This window comes from Oncorhynchus masou, chromosome 31, assembly GCF_036934945.1.
Source record: "Oncorhynchus masou masou isolate Uvic2021 chromosome 31, UVic_Omas_1.1, whole genome shotgun sequence".
Lineage (NCBI taxonomy): Eukaryota > Metazoa > Chordata > Actinopteri > Salmoniformes > Salmonidae > Oncorhynchus > Oncorhynchus masou.
Window position 1 is genome coordinate 29,811,583 of NC_088242.1, and position 24,063 is coordinate 29,835,645.

Genomic DNA, 24,063 nt, shown 5'->3' on the forward strand with positions numbered 1-24,063 from the left:
ATCCCCTTACACTTGTGTGTATAAGACAGTAGTTTTGGAATTGTTAGTTAGATTACTTGTTGGTTATTACTGCATTGTCGGAACTAGAAGCACAAGCATTTCTCTACACTCGCATTAACATCTGCTAACCATGTGTATGTGACAAATAAAATTTGATTTGATTGATTTGATTTGATCTCACCCTTTAACCTATATTTACTCTCTGGGGAGGTTCCCAGTGCTTGGAAGTCATCCACGGTGCATCCTTTATTTAAAAGGGGAGATCAAGCGGATCCTAACTGTTATAGGCCAATATATATCTTTCTCTGTTTATCAATAAGCAACTGACTGGCTTTATTGATGTCTAGTAATCTCTCTGATATGCAATCTGGTTTCCGCTCAGGTTATGGATGTGTCACCACTGCCCTTTATTCTAAGCAATGTTGTGCTGTTATTGACTTGGCCAAAGCATTTGATATGGTAGACCATTTCATTCTGGTGGGTGGGCTAAGGAGTATTGGTGTCTCTGATGGGTGTTTGGCCTGGTTTGCTAACATACTCTCTCATAGAGTGCAGTATGTAAAGCCAGAACATCTGATGTCTCATCCACTTCCTGTCAACCGAGGGAGTACCCCAAGTCTCGATCCTAGGCCCTACACTCTTATCAATTTACATCAGCAACATAGCTCAGGCAGTAGGAAGCGCTCTCATCCATTCATATGCAGATGGTACAGTCTTATACTAAAAAAACACTCAAACTACATTAAAATAACCTGGAGTCCAATCAATGAGACAAGATCAGAAATGTTGGTTAGAGATGCCTAGCCCTATAAAAAACACTCACAAAATGTAAGTTGACTATTCACAAGAAGCATTGCCTGATGTGAACCATGCCTCAAACAAAAGAGATCTCAGAAGACCTAAGATTATGAATTGTTGACTTTCAAAAAGCTGGAAAGGATTTTCATCAGTCCACGGTAAGGCAAATTGTCTATAAATGGAGAAAGTTCAGCACTGTTGCTACTCTCCCTAGGTGTGGCCATAAGGGAAAGATGACTGCAAGAGCACAGCGCAGAATGCTCAATGAGGTTAAGAAGAATCCAAGAGTGTCAGCTAAAGACTTGTAGAAATCTCTGGAACATGCTAACATCTCTGTTGATGAGTTTATGATATGTAAAACACTAAACAAGAATGGTGTTCATGGGAGTACACCACGGAAGAAGCCACTGCTGTCCAAAACATCTGAAATTTGCAAAAATGCACCTGGAATTTCCACAGCGCAACTGGCAAAATATTCTGTGGACAGATGAAGCTACAGTTGAGTTGTTTGCAAGGAACACACAACACTATGTGTGGAGAAAAAAAGGTACAGCACACCAACATCAAAAACTTATCCCAACTGTAATGTATGGAGCATCATTGTTTGGGGATGCTTTGCTGCCTCTGGACCTGGACAGCTTTCTATCATCAATGGAAAAACGAATTCCCAAGTTTATCAAGACATTTTGCAGGAGAATGCAAAATGTCTGCCAATTGAAGCACAACAGAAGTTGAGTGATGCAACAGGACAACGACCCAAAACACAGAAGTAAATCAACAACAGAATGGCTTCAACAGAAGAAAATACGCCTTCTGGAGTGACCCAATCAGAGTCCTGACCTCATCCTAATTGAGATGCTGTGGCAGGACCTCAAGAGAGCAGTTCACACCAGACATCCCAAGAATATTGCTGAACTGAAACAGTTTTGTTAAGTGGAATGGTCCAAAATCCTTCTTGACAGTTGTGCTGGTCTGATCTGCAACTACAGAAAACATTTGGTTGAGGTTATTGCTGCCATAGGAGGGTCAACCAGTTATTAAATCCAAGGGTTCACATACTTTCCCCACTCTGCACTGTGAATGTTTACACTGTGTGTTCAATAAAGACATGAAAACATATAATTGTTTGTGTGTTATGAGTTTAAACAGACTGTGTTTGTCTATTGTTGTGACTTAGATGAAGATCAGATCAAATTTAATTCCAAAGGGTTCTTGCCACTGTATTGCTGTCTCTACCTTTTTGCCCTTCCTGCTGTTTTCTGTGCCTAACAATGTTTGTAAAAAATGTTGTGCTGCTACCATGTTGTGTTGCTGCCATGTTAAGTTGCTGCCAAGGTGTGTTGCTAACGTGTTGTTGTTGTGTTGCTGCCATGTTGTGTTGCTAACGTGTTGTTGTTGCATGGCTACCATGCTGTGTTGTTGTCTTAGGTCTCTCTTTATGTCCTGTCATTTTTTTTTTATCCCCGCACCTTTCCCCACAGGAGACCTTTTGCCGTCATTGTAAATAAGAATTGGTTCTTACTTGACTTGCCTAGTTGAATAAAAAAAAGATAGAGGCAAGCTACAAGCAATACATATCATGAAACCCCTGGGGGTAATAAAAACAAACAATTATACAAGGATTAATGTTTTTCTGTTGGGTATCTTTAATACATGCAATAGGACAGTGATCACTGATGACATTAGCAAAGACAACCCTCAATAAGTACTTGTAGGGGCTATTTTTCAAAGTGTTGTCAATCAGCGAGGAGTTTTCTGGGTTTCTTACATGAATGCATGTAGTTTTGGAGATTAGTTTAGTCAGGTTAAAGTCAAGACAAATATTCTTCAAATCATCAGGTCCTGCTTCTACCGCAGCTGAGCTAACAACAGGAGAATCTCTTCCTGAAGCTGCATGATGGTGATGCATATAGGGCAGATGAACCCCCATCCATCGATCAGTTCCCCCCTTTTCTTTCTTCTTGCATGAGAATCATCTCGCACCTGTCACATTTGGGCCCAGCCATGTATAAACACCCAGGTAGGCTAGCACTGCTAGTCTGCTAGCCAATAGGATCCAAGCTCGGGTCAGGTTCGAGCAGTCCCAGCCACAAGGGCTAACCGTGATGTGGATAAAAACTTGAATCCAAACGCTAAATCAAACAATATGAAGACATAGATTAGACTAAAAACAGATTAAAACAAACTATGCATTCACATGCCAAACTAATCAAAAAACACCAGCCTTCCCTCCAACCGGACGTGATGTAGTCTACATTACAGTAAAGCTCAAGGAGTTCCCATGGGAACGAATATGTTTGGAGAGATGTGCCATAACATCAGTGGAATTGCCCAAACTATGCATGGACCTCCTATGTCATAGTCTGTTTACTAGACCTATCTCACAGGCTGACCTCGCCGTAGTTACACACAACAACACACCTCTTTCACCCCATCAGACATACATTACATCACTATAAATGGGTTCACTGTTTTTCATTTCTATAAATGAGCAGACATGTGGAGATAATGCCCCAATAAGACCAAGACCAGAACCTCTTCTCCTACCTCACAGGCTGTTGTTGTGCATGGTGCGCTGTGACGGCGTGTGTGTGAGCACGAAACTCTCCGTGCACTGCTGGCTGCTAGACGACAGCGACCTCCTGGGCGAGCACTGGAACCGGTTCCTCCGGTTGAAGTAGCTGCCCGCGGTGCAGGTACGTTGGCGCTTCCGCAGGTACTCCTTGTAGTTCTTGGTGAGCAGTGTGTAGAGGAAAGGGTTGATGCAGCTGTTGGAGTAGGTGAGGCAGGTGGTCAGATAGTTGATGTTGCGCTTGGCCTTGGTAGAGAGTTCGATGGAGGGGTGGAACTGACCCAGGAGCTGCCAGATCCAGAAGGGCAGGAAACAGGCCCAGAACAGCAGGACGATGGTAAAGATCAGGTAGAGGACCTGGAGAATAGAAAAATACAAGATGGAGTTAGAACTAGCTCAGATAGAGGAGCTGTTGGATGGGGATTTACAAGATTACAGCAATCAATCACATTCACTTGTTTTACCAAAGGATATTCCTTTGACATATCTAAATGATGGATAGGCAGAGAGATAGTTAGTTTGATTGACTGACCTTCTGGTTTGGTAGTTTCTTGGTTTGTTTGAAGGTTTCTGTCTGAGAGATCCAGTAGGTGCGAGCCAGTCCGATGTATAGAAAGCCGATGATCATCCCTGGAGCCACGATGCTGGTACAGAACAGGAAAGTGATGTACACCTTATAGGACAGTGGAGAGATGGTTGGCTGGCACATGGCCTTGCTACCTACCATCATCATCTGAATTCTGAGGATCATGGGTAAAGTAAGAACCAGGGAAGCCACCCATACAAGCACCGCAATGGCTTTGCGGTAGCTCTTGGACCGTTTGACTGTGTCCAGCGGTTTCAGCACGGCAAAGTACCTCTCCGTGCTCATGATGGTCAGCGTAAAAATGCTGGCATGCATCGTCAGGAAATCCATACTGATCAGAATTCTGCACCCAGCATCGCCAAAATACCAACCTTTCAGGAAGTATGTGCACACAACGAACGGGATGGTCAACAGATAGAGCAAATCTGCCAAGGCTAGGTTGATGATGTAAATATACATGGATGCTGCGGAACGCATGGAGTGACACATGACCACGAGAGTGTAGATGTTTCCGGAAACGCCGACCAGACACATGAGGGAGAGTATACAGCCTATGGTGAAGGTGGCGGCTGTGTTTTCGGGAGAGGAAGGGGCAGAGTCAAAAGGCGGGTCGGTGGCGTTGGGGATCCGCTCCACCAGGACCAGCAGGGGTTTCATGGATACAGTGGTCATCGCTATGGAGGGGGAGCGGGGCATGGGAGAGCAGAGAGAGATAAGCAAAGGAAGTGTTACCAATCATTATTATTCAATTATATCTAGAATTTGCATTTCTGCAGCAACAACAGATGTACCATGTATATTATGGTGATTTAGGTTATGGGAAGAAAGGAATGGGAAATACAGTGCCTTCAGAATGTATTCATAACCCTTGGCTTATTCAACATTTTGTTGTTTTACAGCCTAAATTCAAAATTGATTAAATAAATAATAATCTCACCCATCGACACACAATACGCCATAATAAAAAAGTGAAAACATGTTTTTAGAAATGTTTGCATATTTATTGAACATGAAATAAATAAATATTTAATTTTGCATTCATATTCGCATTTATTCGCAATACATGTTAGAATCACCTTTTTGGCAGCAATTACAGCTGTGAATATTTCTGGGTAAGTCTCTAAGAGCTTTGCACACCTGGATTGTACAATATCTGCACATTATTTATGTTTCATTCTTCAAGCTCGGCCAAATTGGTTGTTCAACTTTAACCAGGCCATTCAGAAACATTCAATGTTTTCTTGGTAAGCAACTCCAGTGTATAGCATGGGCTATACACTGGAGTTGTACACCTTCTACTGCTTCTACTGCCACTATACCCTTTCTACTGCCGGTATGGGGCATGGAACCCTGCCGATCCTTCACGACTGGAATACCGACATAATCTGCCTGAGGATTCCAACAGGCTCCTCAGGCGCGACGTCCTCTGAAGGCCCATTCTGCTAATCGTAGCCTGCTAGCTTTCTAGAGCATATTGGACTGTTAGCTGATCCATCGACCAGTTTCTTGGACCACTATACCCATTTTGCCAATTGGACTTGGACCTCTATGCTACTTGGAACCCTACTAATTCCACGACTGGTCTATCGACGTCACCTCACGAGGAGACAAGAACAGACTTCCCCCCATCGCGACGTCCCTCTAAGGCCCTTCTGCTAACTGCTAGCTTGCTAGCCCCGGCCTGCTGTCTGAATCGCCATGTCCCCAGCCAACCCAACCACTCACTGGACCCATAAGATTCACTTGGCTGCGCATGCTTCTCCCTAATATCAATATGCCTTGTCCGTTACTGTCCTGGTTAGTGATTACTGTCTTATTTCACTGTAGAGCCTCTAGCCCTACTCAAAATGCCTTAACCAACCATGTTGTTCCACCTCCCACATATGCGATAACATCACCTGGTTTAAACATCTCTAGAGACTATATCTCTCTCATAATTACTCAATGCCTAGGTTTACCTCCAATGTACTCTCTTCCTACCATACCTTTGTCTGTACGTTATGCCATGAATATATGTTATCGTGCCGAAAAACCTGCTCCTTTTACTCTTTGTTCCGAACGTGCTAGACGGCCAGTTCTTAAAGCCTTGAGCCATACCCTTATCCTACTTCTCCTCTGTTCCTCTGGTGATGTAGAGGTTAATCCAGGACCTGCAGTGCCTAGCTTCACTCCTACTCCCCAGGTGCTCTCATTTGTTGACTTCTGTAACCGTAAAAGCCATAGTTTCATGCATGTTAACATTAGAAGCTTACTCCCTAAGTTTGCTTTATTCGATGCTTTAGCACATTCTGTCAACCCGGATGTTTTAGCCGTGTTTGAATCCTGGCTACGGAAAACCACCAAAACCCCTGAAATTTCCATCCCTAACTATAACATTTTCTGCCAAGATAGAACTGCCAAAGGGGTCGGCGTTGCATTCTACTGCAGATATAGCCTTCAGAGTTCTGTCTTACTATAAAGGTCTGTACCAAAACAATTTGACCTTCTACTTCTAAAAATTCACCTTTCCAGAAACAAGTCTCTCACCGTTGCCGCTTGATATAGACTACCCTCTGCCCCCAGCTGTGCTCTGGACACCATATGTGAATTGATTGCTCCCCATCTATCTTCTGAGCTCGTGCTGCTAGGTGACCTAAACTGGGACATGCTTAACACCCCGGCCATCCTACATTCTAAGCTTGATGCCCCCAATCTCACACAAATTATCAATGAACCTACCAGGTACAACCCCAAATCCGTAAACATGGGCACCCTCATAGATATCATCCTAACTAACTCTTCAAATACACCTCTGCTGTTTTCAACCAAGATCTCAGCGATCACTGCCTCATTGCCTGCTTCCGTAATGGGTCTGCGGTCAAACGACCACCCCTCATCACTATAAATACGCTCCCTAAAACACTTCAGCGAACAGGCCTTTCTAATTGACCTGGCCGGGGTATCCTGGAATGACATTGACCTCGTCCCATCAGTAGAGAATGCCTGGTTATTCTGTGCATTCCTCACCATCTTAAATAAGCATGCCCCATTCAAAAAGGAATAGATATAGGCCTTGGTTCACTCTAGACCTGTCTGCCATTGACCAGCACAAAAACATCCTGTGCCGTTCTGCATTAGCATCGAATAGCCCCCGGGATTTGCAACTTTTCAGGGAAGTTAGGAACCAATATATACAGGCAGTTAGGAAAGCTAAGGCTAGATTTTCAAACAGAAATGTGCATCCTGTAGTACAAACTCAAAAACGTTCTGGGACACTGTAAAGTCCATGGAGAATAAGAGCACCTCCTCCCAGCTGCCCACTGCACTCAGGCTAGGAAACACTGTCACTACCGATAAAATTGAGAATTTCAATAAGCATTTTTCTACGGCTGTCCATCCTCTCCACCTGGCTACCCCTACCCCAGTCAACAGCTCTGCGCTCCGCATAGCCACTCGCCCAAACCTCCCCCACCCAAATCCAGATAGCTGATGTTTTGAAAGAACAGCAAAATCTGGACCCCTACAAATCATCAGGGCTAGACAATCTGGACCCTCTCTTTCTAAAATTATCTGCCGAAATTGTTGCAACCCCTATTACTAGCCTGTTCAACCTCTCTTTTGTGTCATCTGAGATTCCCATAGATTGGAAAGCGGCCACGGTCATCCACCTCTTCAAAGGGGGAAACACTCTAGAACCGAAATGCTGCAGATCTATATCTATTCTACCCTGCCTTTCTAAGGTCTTTGAAAGCCAAGTTAACAAACAGATTACCAACCATTTCGAATTTCACTGTACCTTCTCCGCTATGGAATCTGGTTTCAGAGCTGGTCATGGGTGGACCTTAGCCACGCTCAAGGTCCTAAACGATATCATAACTGCCATAGATAAGAGACATTACTGTGCAGTCGTATTCATCGACCTGGCTAAGGCTTTCGACTCTGTCAATCACAACATTCTTATTGGCAGACTCAACAGCCTTGGTTCCTCAAGTGATTGCCTCGCTTGGTTGACCAAATACTTCTCCGATAGAGTTCAGTATGTCAAATCGGAGGGCGTGTTGTCCGGACCTCTGGAAGTCTCTAAGGGGGTGCCACAGGGTTAAATTCTCGGGCCGACTCTCTTCTCTGTACATCAATCTCTGTACATCTCTGTACATCAATGATGTCGCTCTCGCTGCTGGTGATTCTCTGATCCACCTCTACGCAGATGACACCATTCTGTATACCTCTGGCCCTTCTTTGGACACTGTGTTAACTAACCTCCAGATGAGCTTCAATGCCATACAACTCTCCTTCAGTGGCCTCCAACTGCTCTTAAATGCAAGTAAAACTAAATGCATGCTCTTCAACCGTTAGGTGCCCGCACCTGCCCACCTGTCCAGCAGATGGTTCTGACCTAGAATATGTGGACAGCTACAAATACCTAGGTGTCTGGTGAGACAGTAAACCAGACTCACATTAAACATCTCCAATCCAAAATTAAATCTAGAATTGTCTTCCTATTTCACAACAAAGCATCCTTCACTCATGCTACCAAACATACCCTCGTAAAACTGATCATCCTACCGATCCTCGACTTCGGTGATGTTATTTACAAAATAGCATCCAACACTCTACACAACAAATTGGATGCAATCTATCACAGTGCCATCCGTTTTGTCACCAAAGCCCCATATACTACCCACCACTGCATGCTCTCGTTGGCTGGCCCTCACTTCATACTCGTCACCAAACCCACTGGCTCCTGGTCATCTATAAGTCTCTGCTAGGTAAAGCCTCGCCTCATCTCAGCTCACTATAGCAGCACTCACCTGCAGCACACGCTCCACTAGGTATATCTCACTGGTCACCCCCAAAGCCAATTTTTCCTTTGGCCAGCTCTCCTTCCAGTTCTCTGCTGCCAATTTTTTTTTACTTTCTTTACATTTTTTACCTTTATTTAATTAGGCAAGTCAGTTAAGAACAAATTCTTGTCAGTTCGGGGGTTTGAACTTGCAACTAGTCCAATGCTCTAACCACTAGCCTACCCTGCCACCCCAATGACTGGAATGAACTGCAAAAATCTCTGAAGCTGGAGAGTCTTACCTGCCTCACTAGCTTTAAGCACCAGCTGTCAGAGCAGCTCACAGATCACTGCACCTGTACATAGCTCATTTGTAAATAGCCTATCCAATCTACCTCATCCCCATACTGTATTTATTTATTTATCTTGCTCCTTTGCACCCCAGTATCTCTACTTGCACATTCATCTTCTGCACACCCTACCATTCCAGTGTTTAATTACTATATTGTAATTACTTCGCCACCATGGCCTATTTATTGCCTTACCCCTCTTACCCTACCTCATTTGCAAATGCTGTTTATAGATTGTTCTACTGTATTATTGACGGTATGTTTGTTTACTCCATGTGTAATTCTGTGTTGTTGTATGTGTCAAACTGCTTTGCTTTATCTTGGCCAGGTCACAGTTGCAAATGAGAACTTGTTCTCAACTTGCCTACCTGATTAAATAAAGGTGAAATAAATAAAAATATATTTGGCCTTGTGTTTTAGGTTGTTGTCCCGTTGTAAGGTGAATTTGTCTCCCAGTGTGTTGGATGGCAGACTGAATACGGTTTTCCTCTAGGATTTTGACTGTTCTTAGCTTTATTTAATTTCCTTTTATCACTAGTTCTTGCCGATGACAAGCATACAAATAATATGATGCAGCCACCACCATGCTTGAAAATATGACGAGTGGTACTCAGTGATGTGTTGTGTTGGATTTTCCCTAAACATAACACTTCGTATTCAGGACAAAGTACATTTCTTTGCCACATGTTTTGCAATTTTACTTTAGTGCCTTAATTCAATCAGGATGCATGTTTTGGAATATATTTTATTCTGTACAGGCTTCCTTCAGTTCACTCTGTCATGTAGGTTAGTATTTTGGAGGAACTACAATGTTGTTGGAGTAACTACAATGGTTTTGATCCATCCTCAGTTTTCTCCCATCGCAGCCATTAAACGCTGTAACTGTTTTAAAGTCCCCATTGGCCTCATGGTGAAATCCCTGAGCGGTTTCCTTCCTGTCTGGCAACTGAATTAAGAAGGACGCCTGTATCTTTGTAGTGGCTGGATGTATTGTTACACCATCCAAAGTGTAATACTCTGCTTATATGTATTTTTACCTACAGTATCTACTAATAGCTGCCCTTCTTTGCGGTTGACGCGACTGAGGGACCTTACAGATAATTGTATGTGTGGGGTACAGAGATGAGGTAGTCATTTAAAATCATGTTAAACACTATTTCCATGCAACCTAAGTGCATTTTTACCCCTGAACATATTTAGGCTTGCCATTAAGGGTTGAATATTTATTGCCTCAAGACATATCAGCTTTTAATTTTTAATTAATTTGTAAAAACTTAGAAAAACAACATTTCTACAATGACATCATGGGGTATTGTGTGTAGGCCAGTGACACAATCTCAATTTAATCCTGTAGGATTAGGCTGTAACACAGCAAAATGTGGAAAAAGGGGTGTGTGAATCATTTCTGAAGGCACTAAAAATAAATAGATATTTTCTTCAACGATCACTCCACCAAGATCACCATTGGTTCCATGGATGCAGTGGCCATCGCCGGAAAGAGGAGTGGAAGACAGGGAACAAAACGGAGAGCTTGAGAAGAGAGGAAGAGATAAAGAGAAAGATTAGAGTGAGAGAGAATGACAGAGATAGAAAGAGAGAGAGAGAGAGAGAACATACGGAGTAGTAGTGGTGAAAGTGTTTCTAGATGCAACCCATTTGATTAACAGTGAAGTCTCATCTTGAATTAGACCTTCTGCTGGTCTCGCTAATCAAGATCTGGAAATGTGAGTATAATTAGATACTTCTGGGTATAACAGGGATGAACCGGACAGCAAATCCCCAGGAAAGAGAAACAAAGTCAAACTTTTTCAAAAGAAGCGTATCTTAGGGAGCATGAAACTTCTTTCTACGGACTTAAGGTCAAATTCACTGAAATTCTATTCAGGAATTGGGAAATGCAATCATGTTCCAATAAATATGGTAAGGTGGGTCAATATACTTAACTGCATTGACTGACTGGAATACAAATGTCTGTGACCTTAGCTGCCCTTTGGCAGTACTGTGGTTCAATACTGAGTGCACTCTTAGAAAAAAGGGTTCCAAAAGGGTTCTTCGGCTTTCCACATGGGAAAATCCTTTTTGGTTCCAGGTAGAACCCTCTGTGGAAAGGGTTGTTATTCGAACCCAAAAGGGTTCTAACTGGAACCAGACGAAGAACCCTTTTATGTTTTTTTTCTACGAGTTTAGGATCAGGATAATAGCATATAGGAATCAAATAAGACATGCGTAGTTAAGGGGAGATCATCATAGATTATATTGGTCTGGTTATAAATTGCTTCTAAATAAAACTGTTATGTTTTGTGAACAATTATATTAACTTACAGTATAAAACCCGTCGGCCTTGATGTCTATATGTCTACAAATCAATATAATAAATGGCTTATACGTGTTAAATAATATTAATAACATATAATACGTGAACAAACCCTACACAATTATAAAAAATAAAAATAAAAATGTACCTGCTTTTTTTTCTAATCTGCAGTCTCCCTTCAGACTCAGAAAGTCAGATGGAAGAGTTTGGTTTTAGATCCATGCTCTTATAGCCCTTTACATCCACTATCAATGTCAGGATCCTAACAACAAGGTTGTTGTTCCCTTAGGATCCTACATCCAGCTGTTCAAACAGAGGTCATTTACATATCATCTGATAACTTCTGATAGTCAAATCAGGCCACATACTCCATCTCTGATGACATACCCAGAGGACGACGCAAACATTTTCCACAAAATGTATTCTAATTAGCTAGTAGATCAAATATTAATTGACTATAAAAACAAAACAGCAGACTGTTTTCCAGACTGGATGTCATTATAAATGTACTTTACCTCAGTCAGATTCTCTCTCTCTCTCTCTTTGTCTCTCTCTGTGTCTCTCTCTCTCTCTCAAAACTCTGACATAAATCAATACAAATGTAATCCGCTCTAAGTCTCCCTGTGCGACACCAGCCAGACACATCACTAGCAGACGTGACGTTAAAGGACAGACTTAATGTCTGGGAGTTACACTCTGATGCCTATTTAATTAACTACTCTTTATCTGCTCTGACAGAGCCCGGCAGCCTGTTGGAGTGCCAGGTGTGTGTGGTGTGTGCGTGCGTTCGTGCCTTACCTTGATTGTAAGCCGCAAACAGACTGGCAGACTGAATAGAAAAATTTTGCATTTAGCTCCGTTTGCCCATTGAACCATCACCTAGCTCACTCTGGTTCCCCACATTTCACACATACTGCAGGTATGTCTAGAGCCATTAAAGTCCACACAGAATCTTCAGGAAATCTGGTGATTCTTTGCATTTGAATTGAGATAAATAAAAAAATCCTGTATCTTGAGTTTGGGTTTAAAACAATCCTGTGCTATAATACCACTGTCTTTAGTTTACCATAGTAAAAAGTCTGTCAATCAAAAGGTGAACGAGAACTGAAAAAAAAGAAAGGTGTCTTTTGAGCTGGAGTAAAACTTATCCTACGCTCTCTGTTTCTCGGTGCCTCTTGAGAGTACCTTCCACAGGTCTGGTTGACAGCTTTACAATGTCACCGGAGAAATTGAATTTAGAGGAAAAGAAAAAAAAACATCAATGAAATGATGAGGAGAAAAAGGAACGTTTCCTTACGGGGAGCAGAGAGTGACGGAGGTGAGAATCACAATAAGCCACAGCTGGTTACGGTGAATCTCCTTCACTGAGACACGGTGTGCCTGAGAGACTGAGAGAAAGAGGGGAGAGAGGAGGGAGGGAGGGAGAAGAGGGAGGGAGAGATTCATAGAGAAGCACTCTCGCGAGAAGTGGGAGGGGAGACGACTGAAAGAGGGACAGAATGGGGAGAGAGAGAGAAATGGATTGAGAGAGAGGGTTGGGTGAGAAAGATAAAGGAAGTGGCATGGATTATACGGAAATATGCAGGAAATATGCCGTGCTCACTCTCCTCTACCCTTTAACCTGCTATTTTTGTGCAACAGTAGTATGTGTGTGTGTTAAGCTGGGAAAACATCTTTCAGACTCCCTATCTCTCAGCACAGGGGCGCCGCAGGGTTGCGTGCTCTCCCCCTTCCTCTACACCAATGACTGCACCTCCAATGACACATCTGTCAAACTACTCAACTTTGCTGATGACAACACCCTGGTTGGTATCAACTCAGACGGTGAAGAGTCCAAGGAACATGGAGAGATTGACTGCCCGGTGGCCTGGTGCAGTAGCAACAACCTGGAACTCAACACAGTCAAAACTGTGCAGTTCGTGGTTGACTTCAGAAGATGTCCCCCACCGTCTATCCCCCTCGATATTGATGCTTTAGGCGTCAGCAAGGCCAAGTCATTCAAATACCTGGGAACCATCAGCTCCCACAACCACAAATGGGAGGACAACATCACAGGGGTGACAAAGAAGGCTCGACGTAGGACGTACTATCTGCGCTAGCTGATGAAACTCAATCTCTCTCGGACAATTCTGATTCGGTCCTATACGGCCATCATTGAGTCCATCCTCACCTCTTCTATCACCGTCTGGTTTGGGTCTGCCCGCCGCAAGGGCCAACTGCAGCTCATTGTCCGGTCTGCAGAGAAGGTTATCGGCTGTCACCTGCCTTCCAGGACAAGGAAGCGTGCAGGAAAGATTTTCACCGACCCTGCCCACCCCAGACACCCCATCTTTCAAAGACTCCCCTCTAGCAGACAGTTTATGTCCATCATTACCAAAGCCGACCACCACCTGAACATTTCCTCCTATTCCCCCTGTAATCAGTTAGTTTTATTTTTACTGTTCTGATTTTGTATATTATTCTGTATGATGCATATGTGGACTTTTTTTTGTATTTTGTTTGTATATTGTCTTTTGCTGGCAGTACCTCACTAAGTCAAATTCTGAGTATGTGTAAATGCACTTGGTGAATTAAGGCCATTCTAATTCTGTAATCTTCCAAGGTGTTTGTGTGTACAGTATATTTTATGGTACTATGTATACATGACTATGCTTCTTTAAACTTTTTCTTGTAAACATCAGATATAACCGAAGATGTTTTGTGTGTGTGTGTTTTCGAGAAAGAGCGATTCAGTACTTGGCCCTGCACAGTTTTAATCAATAAACTCTCTCTAACCAGAGACAGAGGGGACAAGACTCTCATATCTCTCCCACATACAGAGGTCCATCCAAGGTCCTCCTGAAATCACAGGAGACAATTTGTGTTGATTCGAGAGAACTAACATCCCATTCCTGACCCCGGTCCATACACACACCCATGACAACCCACCCTCAGAGATCAGACTCATTATCTGCATTAGCCTGGACTGCCCATAGTCTACTGCTGTGGGACTACAACTCAAGGATATTGTATCAAACACACTTTATAAAAAATAATGACACAGTTTACCATATTACCCCTGAATGTACTGTGAACAGGTTGAAAAGGACTGGAAAAGGAGATAATAAGATGGTATGCTATGCAGAGAAGCATCAGAGGAAGGAATGAGGCATGGGTGTGGAATGCAGAAGGCTAATATGTTTTAGATGTTAGTCACGTAGCACAGGAGGACTGACGAGCAGAGTCTATTTTTACTTTTGTGTGAATGTGTATTTATTTTGATGTATCTCTGTATGTAAGAGATCCTTAACTCACAACCTCTAGAATATGTGGGTTTTTCCCCCTACCGAAAAAAACACAGGCTTCTGGCAAATCTTTGGTCAATTTGCTGCAAATGTGCTGTAATGTCATTTTCTCATGCAAATTAGTTTTGTGGCAAACCATTGTGGCAATTTAGCAGCGACTTGTGTACCTCTGGAAAACATTCTACTGTTTGGTCCAAATTTGCTGCAAACTCATTATGAATATGCTAATTAGATCAGGTTTTTGGTTACTTTGGGCATTAACACAACGTTGTATCTAAATAAACCAAATCACATATAACTTTAAATGAACTTGCTTCTCACAGATAAAACTCAACTCAACAATACTAAACATGTATTCAATATCTTAACAGATAAAACATATATCCAGTACAACTTCAAATCACCAGCATGCTAATGAAGAAAAGAGCAAAGACGTTTTTTATTTAACCTTTATTTAACTTTATTTAAAGACTGAACATTTCCCAAATAAATTGTTCATTTAATGTAGCTACAACATTTACCAGAGAGAAATGTGGACACTATGGGGATGTGGACCTTAGGATGTTTAAAGGGGGGACTACATTACAATGAGCTTTCAACCAATGGATGTTTAGAAGAGAATTAACAAAATTGAAATAACTAAAACAACAGAAACAAAATCAAGCCCAGTTCAGAACTATTGCGTGTTTGAGTGAACTTTGGAGAAGGCGGCCCAGTGGAAGTCCTTTGTCCCAAGCTTGTTGAATGCATGCACTGAAACAATCAGAAAACACAAAACAAAAACATTAGGATACTGAAAACAATTACTGAAAATTATTTTCTAATTTGGCATTTTAAAAAGGTAGACTCAGAGGCTAATGGGCAGGTCTGGCTTTGGAAAAATGGGGTCAGCCATTACAATGTTGCCTTGATGTTGATATGCTTCGTACTGAAACTACCAATCTATGTATTTTTCAGCAAGGAAATAATGTAGCAACATAAACGGGGACTAGGCCTATTAAATCTACCTTTAAATGTGTTGCCAATTATTCTTAGAGAGCTACAGTAAACCCGATTTTTCTCCAGCCAAGCCTCAACACAATTGATTCAAACAAATCAACTAATTACTCATTTCAATTTAGACTGGAGAGTTCCTCATTAAAAGAGACAGTTGTCTACTAGTTGTCTCCTCTTCATGACTCTGTTGTATAAGGCTTGGGTGGAAGAAAAGCTCAATCAAATTGAGTTATACCTAATATGGCAATTCATATTATTTTTCCAAAATGAATTATTGTTAACTTACATCTCAAAGACATGCCCTGCAAGAAGCTGTGTTCTGGTCTGGTGCAGACACATTTATCAGTTTGATTGAAATCCTCAATCTGTCTTTTTGCCTTGTAACTGATTGATTCTAGAAAGAGAGAAGGAAGGTCAAGATGAACTAGCTACTAGTTTAAGCAATGACATATCTAATTGTTACAAAGAAAGAATGTATAGGCTAAATATATGAGTATAAAGCATGAACTTTATCAAGCTTGAAGACAATACACTCATTTATCACTGAAACAAGTGTTATGAATGAGTGCACCACAAACATCTTTCCAGGGTGTTGATGCATTCTGAATGCAGCCTCTTCCAACACCAAGTCTTCTTGGTGCTAGCTAACATGCTACTGAACAGGGACACTAGGATATTGACATCCATAGTATTGGTATTAGCTAAAAGATAACATATCGACCTAAAAATATGTGTTTAGGCAAATCATTAGCTAAATATGCAAAATATGATAGCTAAAGTTAGCTAGCTAAGTGCTATCTAAGTAGCTAAGTGCTAGCCACTAGCTAGCCGGCTAGTCAGTGGTGTTGACAGACTGTAACTGTTACAGCAACAAAATGTGTTTCATTCTCTCCCATAAAGCACGACATTGCTAACCAGGCATCAATTAGCTAACACATTTTTTTTGTTTATTAGGAAGTTTAATTAATGAATTAAACACTCACTGTACTACTTTGATAGTTAGCTAGATAGCTTGGTTTCCATTTTCCAAGAGGCTAATCACATGAAAAGAACCTGAGAACATACGCATGTGAGTGTGTGATTACTTGCAAGAATACCCCTGATCCCCTGGCAGTCCATTTGTTTTGCTGTCATATAATCAGCAGGGTGCGTGAAAGATTCCGACGTGTGTGTGTATGTGTGCTGGAGGGAGATTGGAGTCAAATACAGCAAATTGTTTTGTTCTCCTGTGGCTTTGAAAGGCACATCTGGACCCCATCAGACTGTCATTCATTACCTCTGCCTAGGAACTGAGATGGTGAGAGAGAGTGAGTGAGCGAGAGAGCGAGAGAGAGAAAAATAAAAAGAGAGAAAAATAGAAAACGAGAGAGAGAGAGAGAAAGATAGAGACAGAGGTGGAGATAGGGGAGAGGGGCGGAGAAGGAGAAAGAGAGAAAGAAAGAGAACATATAGACAGAGTATGTCTAAGCATGCAAGTGCCTGTATCTGCATCTGAGCGCCAGGGAGTTTTTGGCACGTGGCAGACTGGTAGCACATTGCTCTCCAGCCGATGCTGCTATTCTCTGTCCTGTACTATGCCGTGTTAAGCCCCACTGTGAGGCGAGAGAGAGGTCTGGAGGATGTGATGACTTTATAGGGGGAGAGGACAGAGCAGCAGAGGGGCACAGCAGACAGAGACTATTACATGGCAGGGTAAGCCTGGCTTGGCACTTCTAACTGCACATCTAACTGACAGGCTTTGTGGGATCCACTAGGACATATGCCAGGGGTTGTGGTTATGACGACAGACAGTTAGAACTACACTATATGTAAACGGTGGTGTAATCTAAGCCGCTATGTGTGTGAGAATGTGGGGTCTCTGTGTGTGTGTGTGTGGCATGGAAAGCCTGAGCGGAGCAAGAGAGAGAGAACGAGAGATATGTAATGAGAGAGAGAGAGAGAGAGGGGGAGAGAGAGGGGGAGAGAGAAAGGGAAAGTGTGTTTAAGCCAAAAAATATTTGCAAGCCATTTAACTATCTCTCTCCTGACTACGGATTGTCTCAGATAACCCTGGAGACGCGCACACACACACCACGCTCATTCAAGATTGACAAGAACCCTGGGTCTGGTACAGATACACAGATAATGTGATTTAACCAGCATGTCTACAAAACGTCACCAGAGATTTTTCAACCTGTTATTGGCGATACTTTATCGTCGATTCGTGGAAACAGGAGTCTCATAAAATGTCCAGGGGGTCCGTCTGAATTTAGAAAACGCTCCATTATTCAAATAATGAAATGTTTTGCTCCATGAAGTAATCCAACATTGTGTTGCCGCCATCTTGTCTATTTCCAGTCTTCTCTCATTGATCGAGACAGGTGTCTGCCATCATGCGGCACTTTGGAGTGGACCCACTTATCTCAATCAACGAGAAAAGATTTGAAAAAGCCACGTGGTGGTGTACACATTGTTGGATTACTCCAGGGAGCAGAAACATATTCTAAATTCAAATGGAACCTGCAATTGGATATGTTATGCAACTCCTGTTTCCCGTGAGTCGTGGACGAAGATAGTATGTCCAATACCAGGTTAGTTGAAAAATCTCCGCCGATGTTTTGTAACTACCAGTATAATGATACCAAACATTTTTCGTTGAATCATATTATCTGGTGTTGCAATCTGTAGCTACCGCAACCAAGTTTAAAAAAATATTTTTTTATGAAGTAATAATTTCAAAATATTGTATTATATAATTTTGGGATATAGACCTACAGTACATACAATGCCTCATCAAATTGAACAATTCTCTATGCCTAGTGGCTAGTGGCACAAAGAAAACACGTATATTTTTAAAACACTAAAACACCAAATTAGGCCTACATTATTATTAAATTAGACCGCCATCATTGTCAATCGTGAATGATAAATCTTCACGTTTTACAGGTGAAACATCCATGCTGCATCTGCCTGACAATCATGTGATCCCCATCACTTTCATGGGAATGTGCATTTTGATCTTCTTGAATGATGTAAGCAGCCCGAATACTGTTCCATTTAGAGCAGATAGAGTTAAGAAGCCAGCTGTATTTTGTTTCAATCAAAGCATATTTAGCATGGTGGGTTTGGCCACATGATAAAACATTGAATTACAATTCAACACAATCCTCCTAAATTGTCACAAGAAATTATGTGGTGTTTTTAGGTCTCACAGTAACCTAACATGATCTAAGCTATTCGGTTTGTTATGTAAAATACTAATGAATCATTAAGTGATCTTGCGAGACATATTCATTCAACTTCAATCTAAACTTTATGAAACTAACCTCATTCTTTGAAGTGACAGAGCATCGCACCGGCAGCACTACTCAAGATGCTGAAAGAAAGAAATCATAGCCTATTTCTCAACTCCTGTTCCCGAGTCAAAATGTACATTTGGTGTATCATTTTACTGCAATAAATGCTTAATTCTGCAGAAGGTAATATTATATTAGGCTACATGTGAGAGGTTATAGACCTACAGTCAGTGTCTAGATTTCAGTTACTATTCCATTTAACCCATTCGTGCCTACAGTTAATTCCCTTGACGTGCCATATTGTAAGTCTCCGTCTTGTGACTGTCCAATTTGTATAGCACTTCACAATCATCACACATAATCATCACACTGTTCCCATCCTCTTTTAACCAAGTCTTTCCCAAACATTGCTGTTCAGGACCTCCCTTTATTTTCAACTCTCCATTTCACATTTCCCTTATTAAATTAAAACATTGTCCTTTTGGCCTCAGTGGATCGACGGTAACATTTGGTGATTGGAGTATACTTGGCACATAAAGCATATGCTTACGCACTAATGCCAGATACAACAAAAATGAAAGAAAAACCTCAACATAGCCTGTAGATATGAATTGCACAATAATTACAAATTTATGGATTGTTTAATTCATTGTTTTCTCTTTATTCAACCCACCCGCCACTCACCTGCCCTTCATTCACACAATATTTCATGACCCTAAACCCACCCACCTCGTGGATATAACCGCAGGTTATGAGTCAACCCGTGCATCACTAGTGTGTTTTTGTGTGTGCATGGTGTGTTTGTTTAAGTGATTTAGAGACACACATAGCTACTCTCCGCTACAGTTTCTCCTGATACAGCTCAGATAAGTCACCGCTCACAACCTAACCCCATACTGCCCTCTAGCACCGGCTACAGCACACTCCTACTAGGATGCTATTTTTCCCTCCATAGCGCACAGGTCACTGCCATCATGTAGTTTGCTCAGCTTGGGGAAGTGTTGCCCTTTCTCTCTATGTGTGTTTAGAGTTGACTGGGACAACATTTCTCATCTCATGCACACACTTTGGTGTACTCTATGTGTGAGTCCCTCTCTCCCTTCCTTCCTTCCTTCCTTCCTTCCTTCCTTCCTTCCTTCCTTCCTTCCTTCCTTCCTTCCTTCCTTCCTCCATCCCTTCCCTCTATTTCTCTGTCTTCCAGGTAACACTTTAACAGTATATTCTCATGTATACTATGAATTCCTAGCCCAGATGTGTTATAGTGATGACAGGAGAGTGAAAGTGACAGAGAGTACTTTACCTCTCTAGCATCAATAAGATGCTGCTAAGAAAAGCTGACCTGTTTCAGATAGTCAGTATGATTCAAACAGAATTATACATTCTGCTGATAAATATTATGAGTAATATAGTTTCTGGTATGGTCTGTATAGTGTTGTGTTGTCAAAGTGTCATCCAGACTCTCTGCTGCAGAGGTTTCTATTCTCCCTTTTGATGTTGTCAACACTCTGTCACAAGAGCAACAGTGCCAAGGGATTACATTTGCTGTTGACTCCTGGAAGTACCGGCCCCAACCTGTTTCCGTATCACCTGCTTCCTCACACAGTCTGTTTGTGACTCAGTACCTTATGTTCCCACGTGGACTCAGAAGAGCAACAGCCAAAATTCAAGAATGCTGATACTATTGGCATAAGGTCAGAAAGTCGTTTACACTCAAACTTTCACACAGTGGGATTTGAGCACCTATGTAACTTCATCTTGGGGAAAGGAGTGTGTGTGTGTGTGTGTGTGTGTGTGTGTGTGTGTGTGTGTGTGTGTGTGTGTGTGTGTGTGTGTGTGTGTGTGTGTGTGTGTGTGTGTGTGTGTGTGTGTGTAGACATTTTTACTACACTTGTGAGTACCAGAAGTACTCACAGAAACCAAGTCAAATACAGAAAAGTGAGGATTTTGTCGGTCCTCACTTGTAAAAATAAAAGCCATTTTAGGCTTAAGGGTTAGGAGTTAGGGAATGTAGGATTTTGAATGGTAAACAATTGTTGGTCCCCAAAAGGTCCTCACAAGTATAGTTAGACATAGCGGTATGTGTGTGTGTGTGTGTGTGTGTGTGTGTGTGTGTGTGTGTGTGTGTGTGTGTGTGTGTGTGTGTGTGTGTGTGTGTATGCACACTGGTCGTCCTAGGAGATGAACAACGTTCCTATCATGCCTGGTCGTATGCTCCTTATTATCACTAATCCTGTTTGGGAACATCTCAGTCTCCATCCCATTAATATAAACGTGCGCACACAAACACACACACAAACACACACACACACACACACACACACACACACACACACACACACACACACACACACACACACACACACACACACACACACACACACGCACACACCTTATATCCCCCACATATCCCTTGTTGTGTCCCTTGTATCCCAATTCTGCTGCCTGATTATTTTAGAATCTATATTCAAACAGTTTCTCACAGCAGGAATTAAAACCTGCAGCAACAAAACATTTTAATTATTATGTGTATTATAATAAATTCACAGTTTTGCAGGAGTTGAGTTTTTTTCTTTTGGGCGAATCAAGTCTGAATTTTAAAGTGGAAATTACAGACTTTAGAAAACTCAAACACACTACAAGTTTGCATTTCCTGCCACGCAGGAAAATTCTCTGCAACAGCAGAGTGATCAAATGAAGATAATGCACCTGTATGTCTGCCTGGTGAACTGAGCATAAAGAAAAGGGAATAGATATATAGACAGGATAGAGGATGCATCTCACAATTAGATCCAAGACAACAGAGACTTATAATGCATGGAATGTAAATATGCACACCAGGAGGATGTAACCTGGTATGACCAAGACGTTGACATTGGAAGGTCTATGGGTCTCATATGAGCCCAACAAGTTTGTAGAGAGTGTATATGGAGTACGCAGCTTTCTTTACTCTATACAGGTCTATGGGTCTCTACACATGCATGTAAAGATAAACAGTAGTGATTCGTCATGCCATACTATAGAAAGGTTTTGTGATCTGGTCTGGTGGGGCATGAAGTGGCTAGACAACAAAACAGTTTAATTCCACCACTGTTTGGGAAGAGACTGACCTAAATTGCACTGCACATGATACGCTGATATGATAATATATCATAGCGTTTATCACATCAATAACTGACGCCATAGAAACGACCAAATAAATATATGGCAACATAGATATGTGGAAACATCTCACTAAATATTTGGTTGGCCTCTTTTTCAGAGTCCACACACAATAACATATCCACAAAGAAACAAACAGACACAACAATCTATCACAATATATTTGCTCCCTCTGCAACATTTCAATTATCCCAGTATGAGTCAACCCACATGTTTTCTCCCTACTGTCCCTTGTTTTTCACTCCTCTCCATGTCTCTCCCTCCCTATTTCATAATTCCCTCCCTTCCTCTCTCTCCTAATTCAATTTAACGTTGTGTTCCTGTTTGTGTATCTTGGAAGGGATGTGAGGCAATATGTGTTATTGGAATGTGCTGTAATGCTGTAATGTGCTGATGTATTGTAATGTAATGATTTATTGTATATTTGGGTTCGGCAGGTTAGAGCACTGGGTGAGTAACCGAAAAGTCGTTCTGCCCCCTGAAAAAGGCAGTTAACCCACTGTTCCCCGGTAGGCCGTCTTTCTAAATAACAATTTGTTCTCCTGGTTAAATAAAATAATAAAATAATGACCCAGTTGTGGTTTGAATTCTCTTCCTCTGTCTAGCTCACTCCCTTTCTCTCTGCTTACCGTGTGGTTGAGTTGACGACAATGGGCCTGCCAAGTATTAGGGCTGGAACACTTTTCAGAATTGTTACAAAACAATGTCTCTGTGTACACAGTGTGTGGGGGTGTGTGTGTGTGTTTGTGGTGTCCAAAATAAACTCTGATCTCTTCCCTAGCAGTGAGCATCCTCTCATTGTATAATAACAAGCTGCCTTGGGGGACCAGTGTTCCTCTGACTGACTTCTGTTGGCATTCTGATCCATCATCAACAACTGTGGTTGCTCTTCTGGGCAACACATTTCTCTGCCTCTCTCCCTCGTCTCTCTCTCTCTCTCTCTCTCTCTCTCTCTCTCTCTCTCTCTCTCTTTATCCTTGTGTGTCTTTCTTTCTCTCTCTCTCCGTCTCCTTCTCTCTTTGCACCCTCTTCCCTCTTCTCTCTCTCCACTTCGTCCCACTTTCACCTCCCTATCACTCTAAAAGCTATGTGTACTGTACACTTTTGGTTTCCTAGGTTCAGTTAATTTAACCTCCTCAGTGGCAGGATTTGAGGTTAAACACATTTACCACTGTAGCGGAGTTTTGTCGCCTTCCTGCAGTATCATAAAACCCACAGCTTCCATTACTGCCATTTTAATGACACCCTTGCATCTCTCAGCCGTTCTCTGACAGTTTTCTAAGTGTGTGGAAAAATGTCTAGTTGTCAGCATTATCTCACGTAGAGCCGTTTGATGTAATCATTTGGGAGTTGTCAACACTGAATAAGAGGTGCCCTCGTTGCCAATATCTGTGTGTGTGCACGCGCGTGCATGGCATGTCTGTCAGAGTTCGGCTGGAAAGACAACCTGTACATTCTAGAGACAGAGTGCCAGGAATGAAAGAGCAGCCAGGAGAAAGAGAGAGTATACATTGAGTAAGAGTGACAGGACATCTCCCAGTTGGTTAGACAGTTGAAACCCTGTCAGGTCCAATGAAGCAAAGAGAGTAGATTGTCTAGGGCTGTCTCTGGAGAGAGCTGACTCTGGTTTGGACTGGTGTGTGTGTGTGTGTGTGTGTGTGTGTGTGTGTGTGTGTGTGTGTGTGTGTGTGTGTGTGTGTGTGTGTGTGTGTGTGTGTGTGTGTGTGTGAGTGTGTGTGTGTGTGTGTTTGTGTTTGTGTGTGTGTGTGTGTGTGTGTGTGTGTGTGTGTGTGTGTGTGTGTGTGTGTGATGTGCTGTGCGGCGTGTGTGGATGAGACATAACTTAACGTTAAACTCTGTTAAAGCTCTGATGTAACTAGATCATTATTTAGTTTATCCTTCACTTAGGCAGGTATGTCCTTGTGAACATTGCGATCGATGGCAACGCCAGTGAAGTCAAAACTATT

The 24,063-nt window shown here is 42.1% G+C and overlaps 1 protein-coding gene across 5 annotated transcripts in view; it reads right to left on the reverse strand.

The window, feature by feature from the left end:
• LOC135523781 (urotensin-2 receptor-like) overlaps positions 1-12,761 on the reverse strand; it is an 88,279-nt gene extending 75,518 nt beyond the window's left edge. For 2 of the 5 annotated variants that reach the window (XM_064950681.1, XM_064950682.1), the window contains exons 1-3: positions 12,181-12,761; positions 3,903-4,630; positions 3,346-3,727 (exon numbers count right to left, since the gene is read on the reverse strand). In XM_064950681.1, coding sequence (XP_064806753.1) covers positions 3,347-3,727; positions 3,903-4,630; positions 12,181-12,232 — 1,161 coding nt within the window. In that variant the 5' untranslated portion in view covers positions 12,233-12,761 and the 3' untranslated portion in view covers position 3,346. Of the gene's footprint in view, positions 1-2,426; positions 2,931-3,345; positions 3,728-3,902; positions 4,631-12,180 lie in introns of those variants that run through there. The other 3 variants (XM_064950684.1, XM_064950683.1, XM_064950680.1) reach the window with 3 other exon arrangements.
• Positions 12,762-24,063: the final 11,302 nt, after the last annotated feature.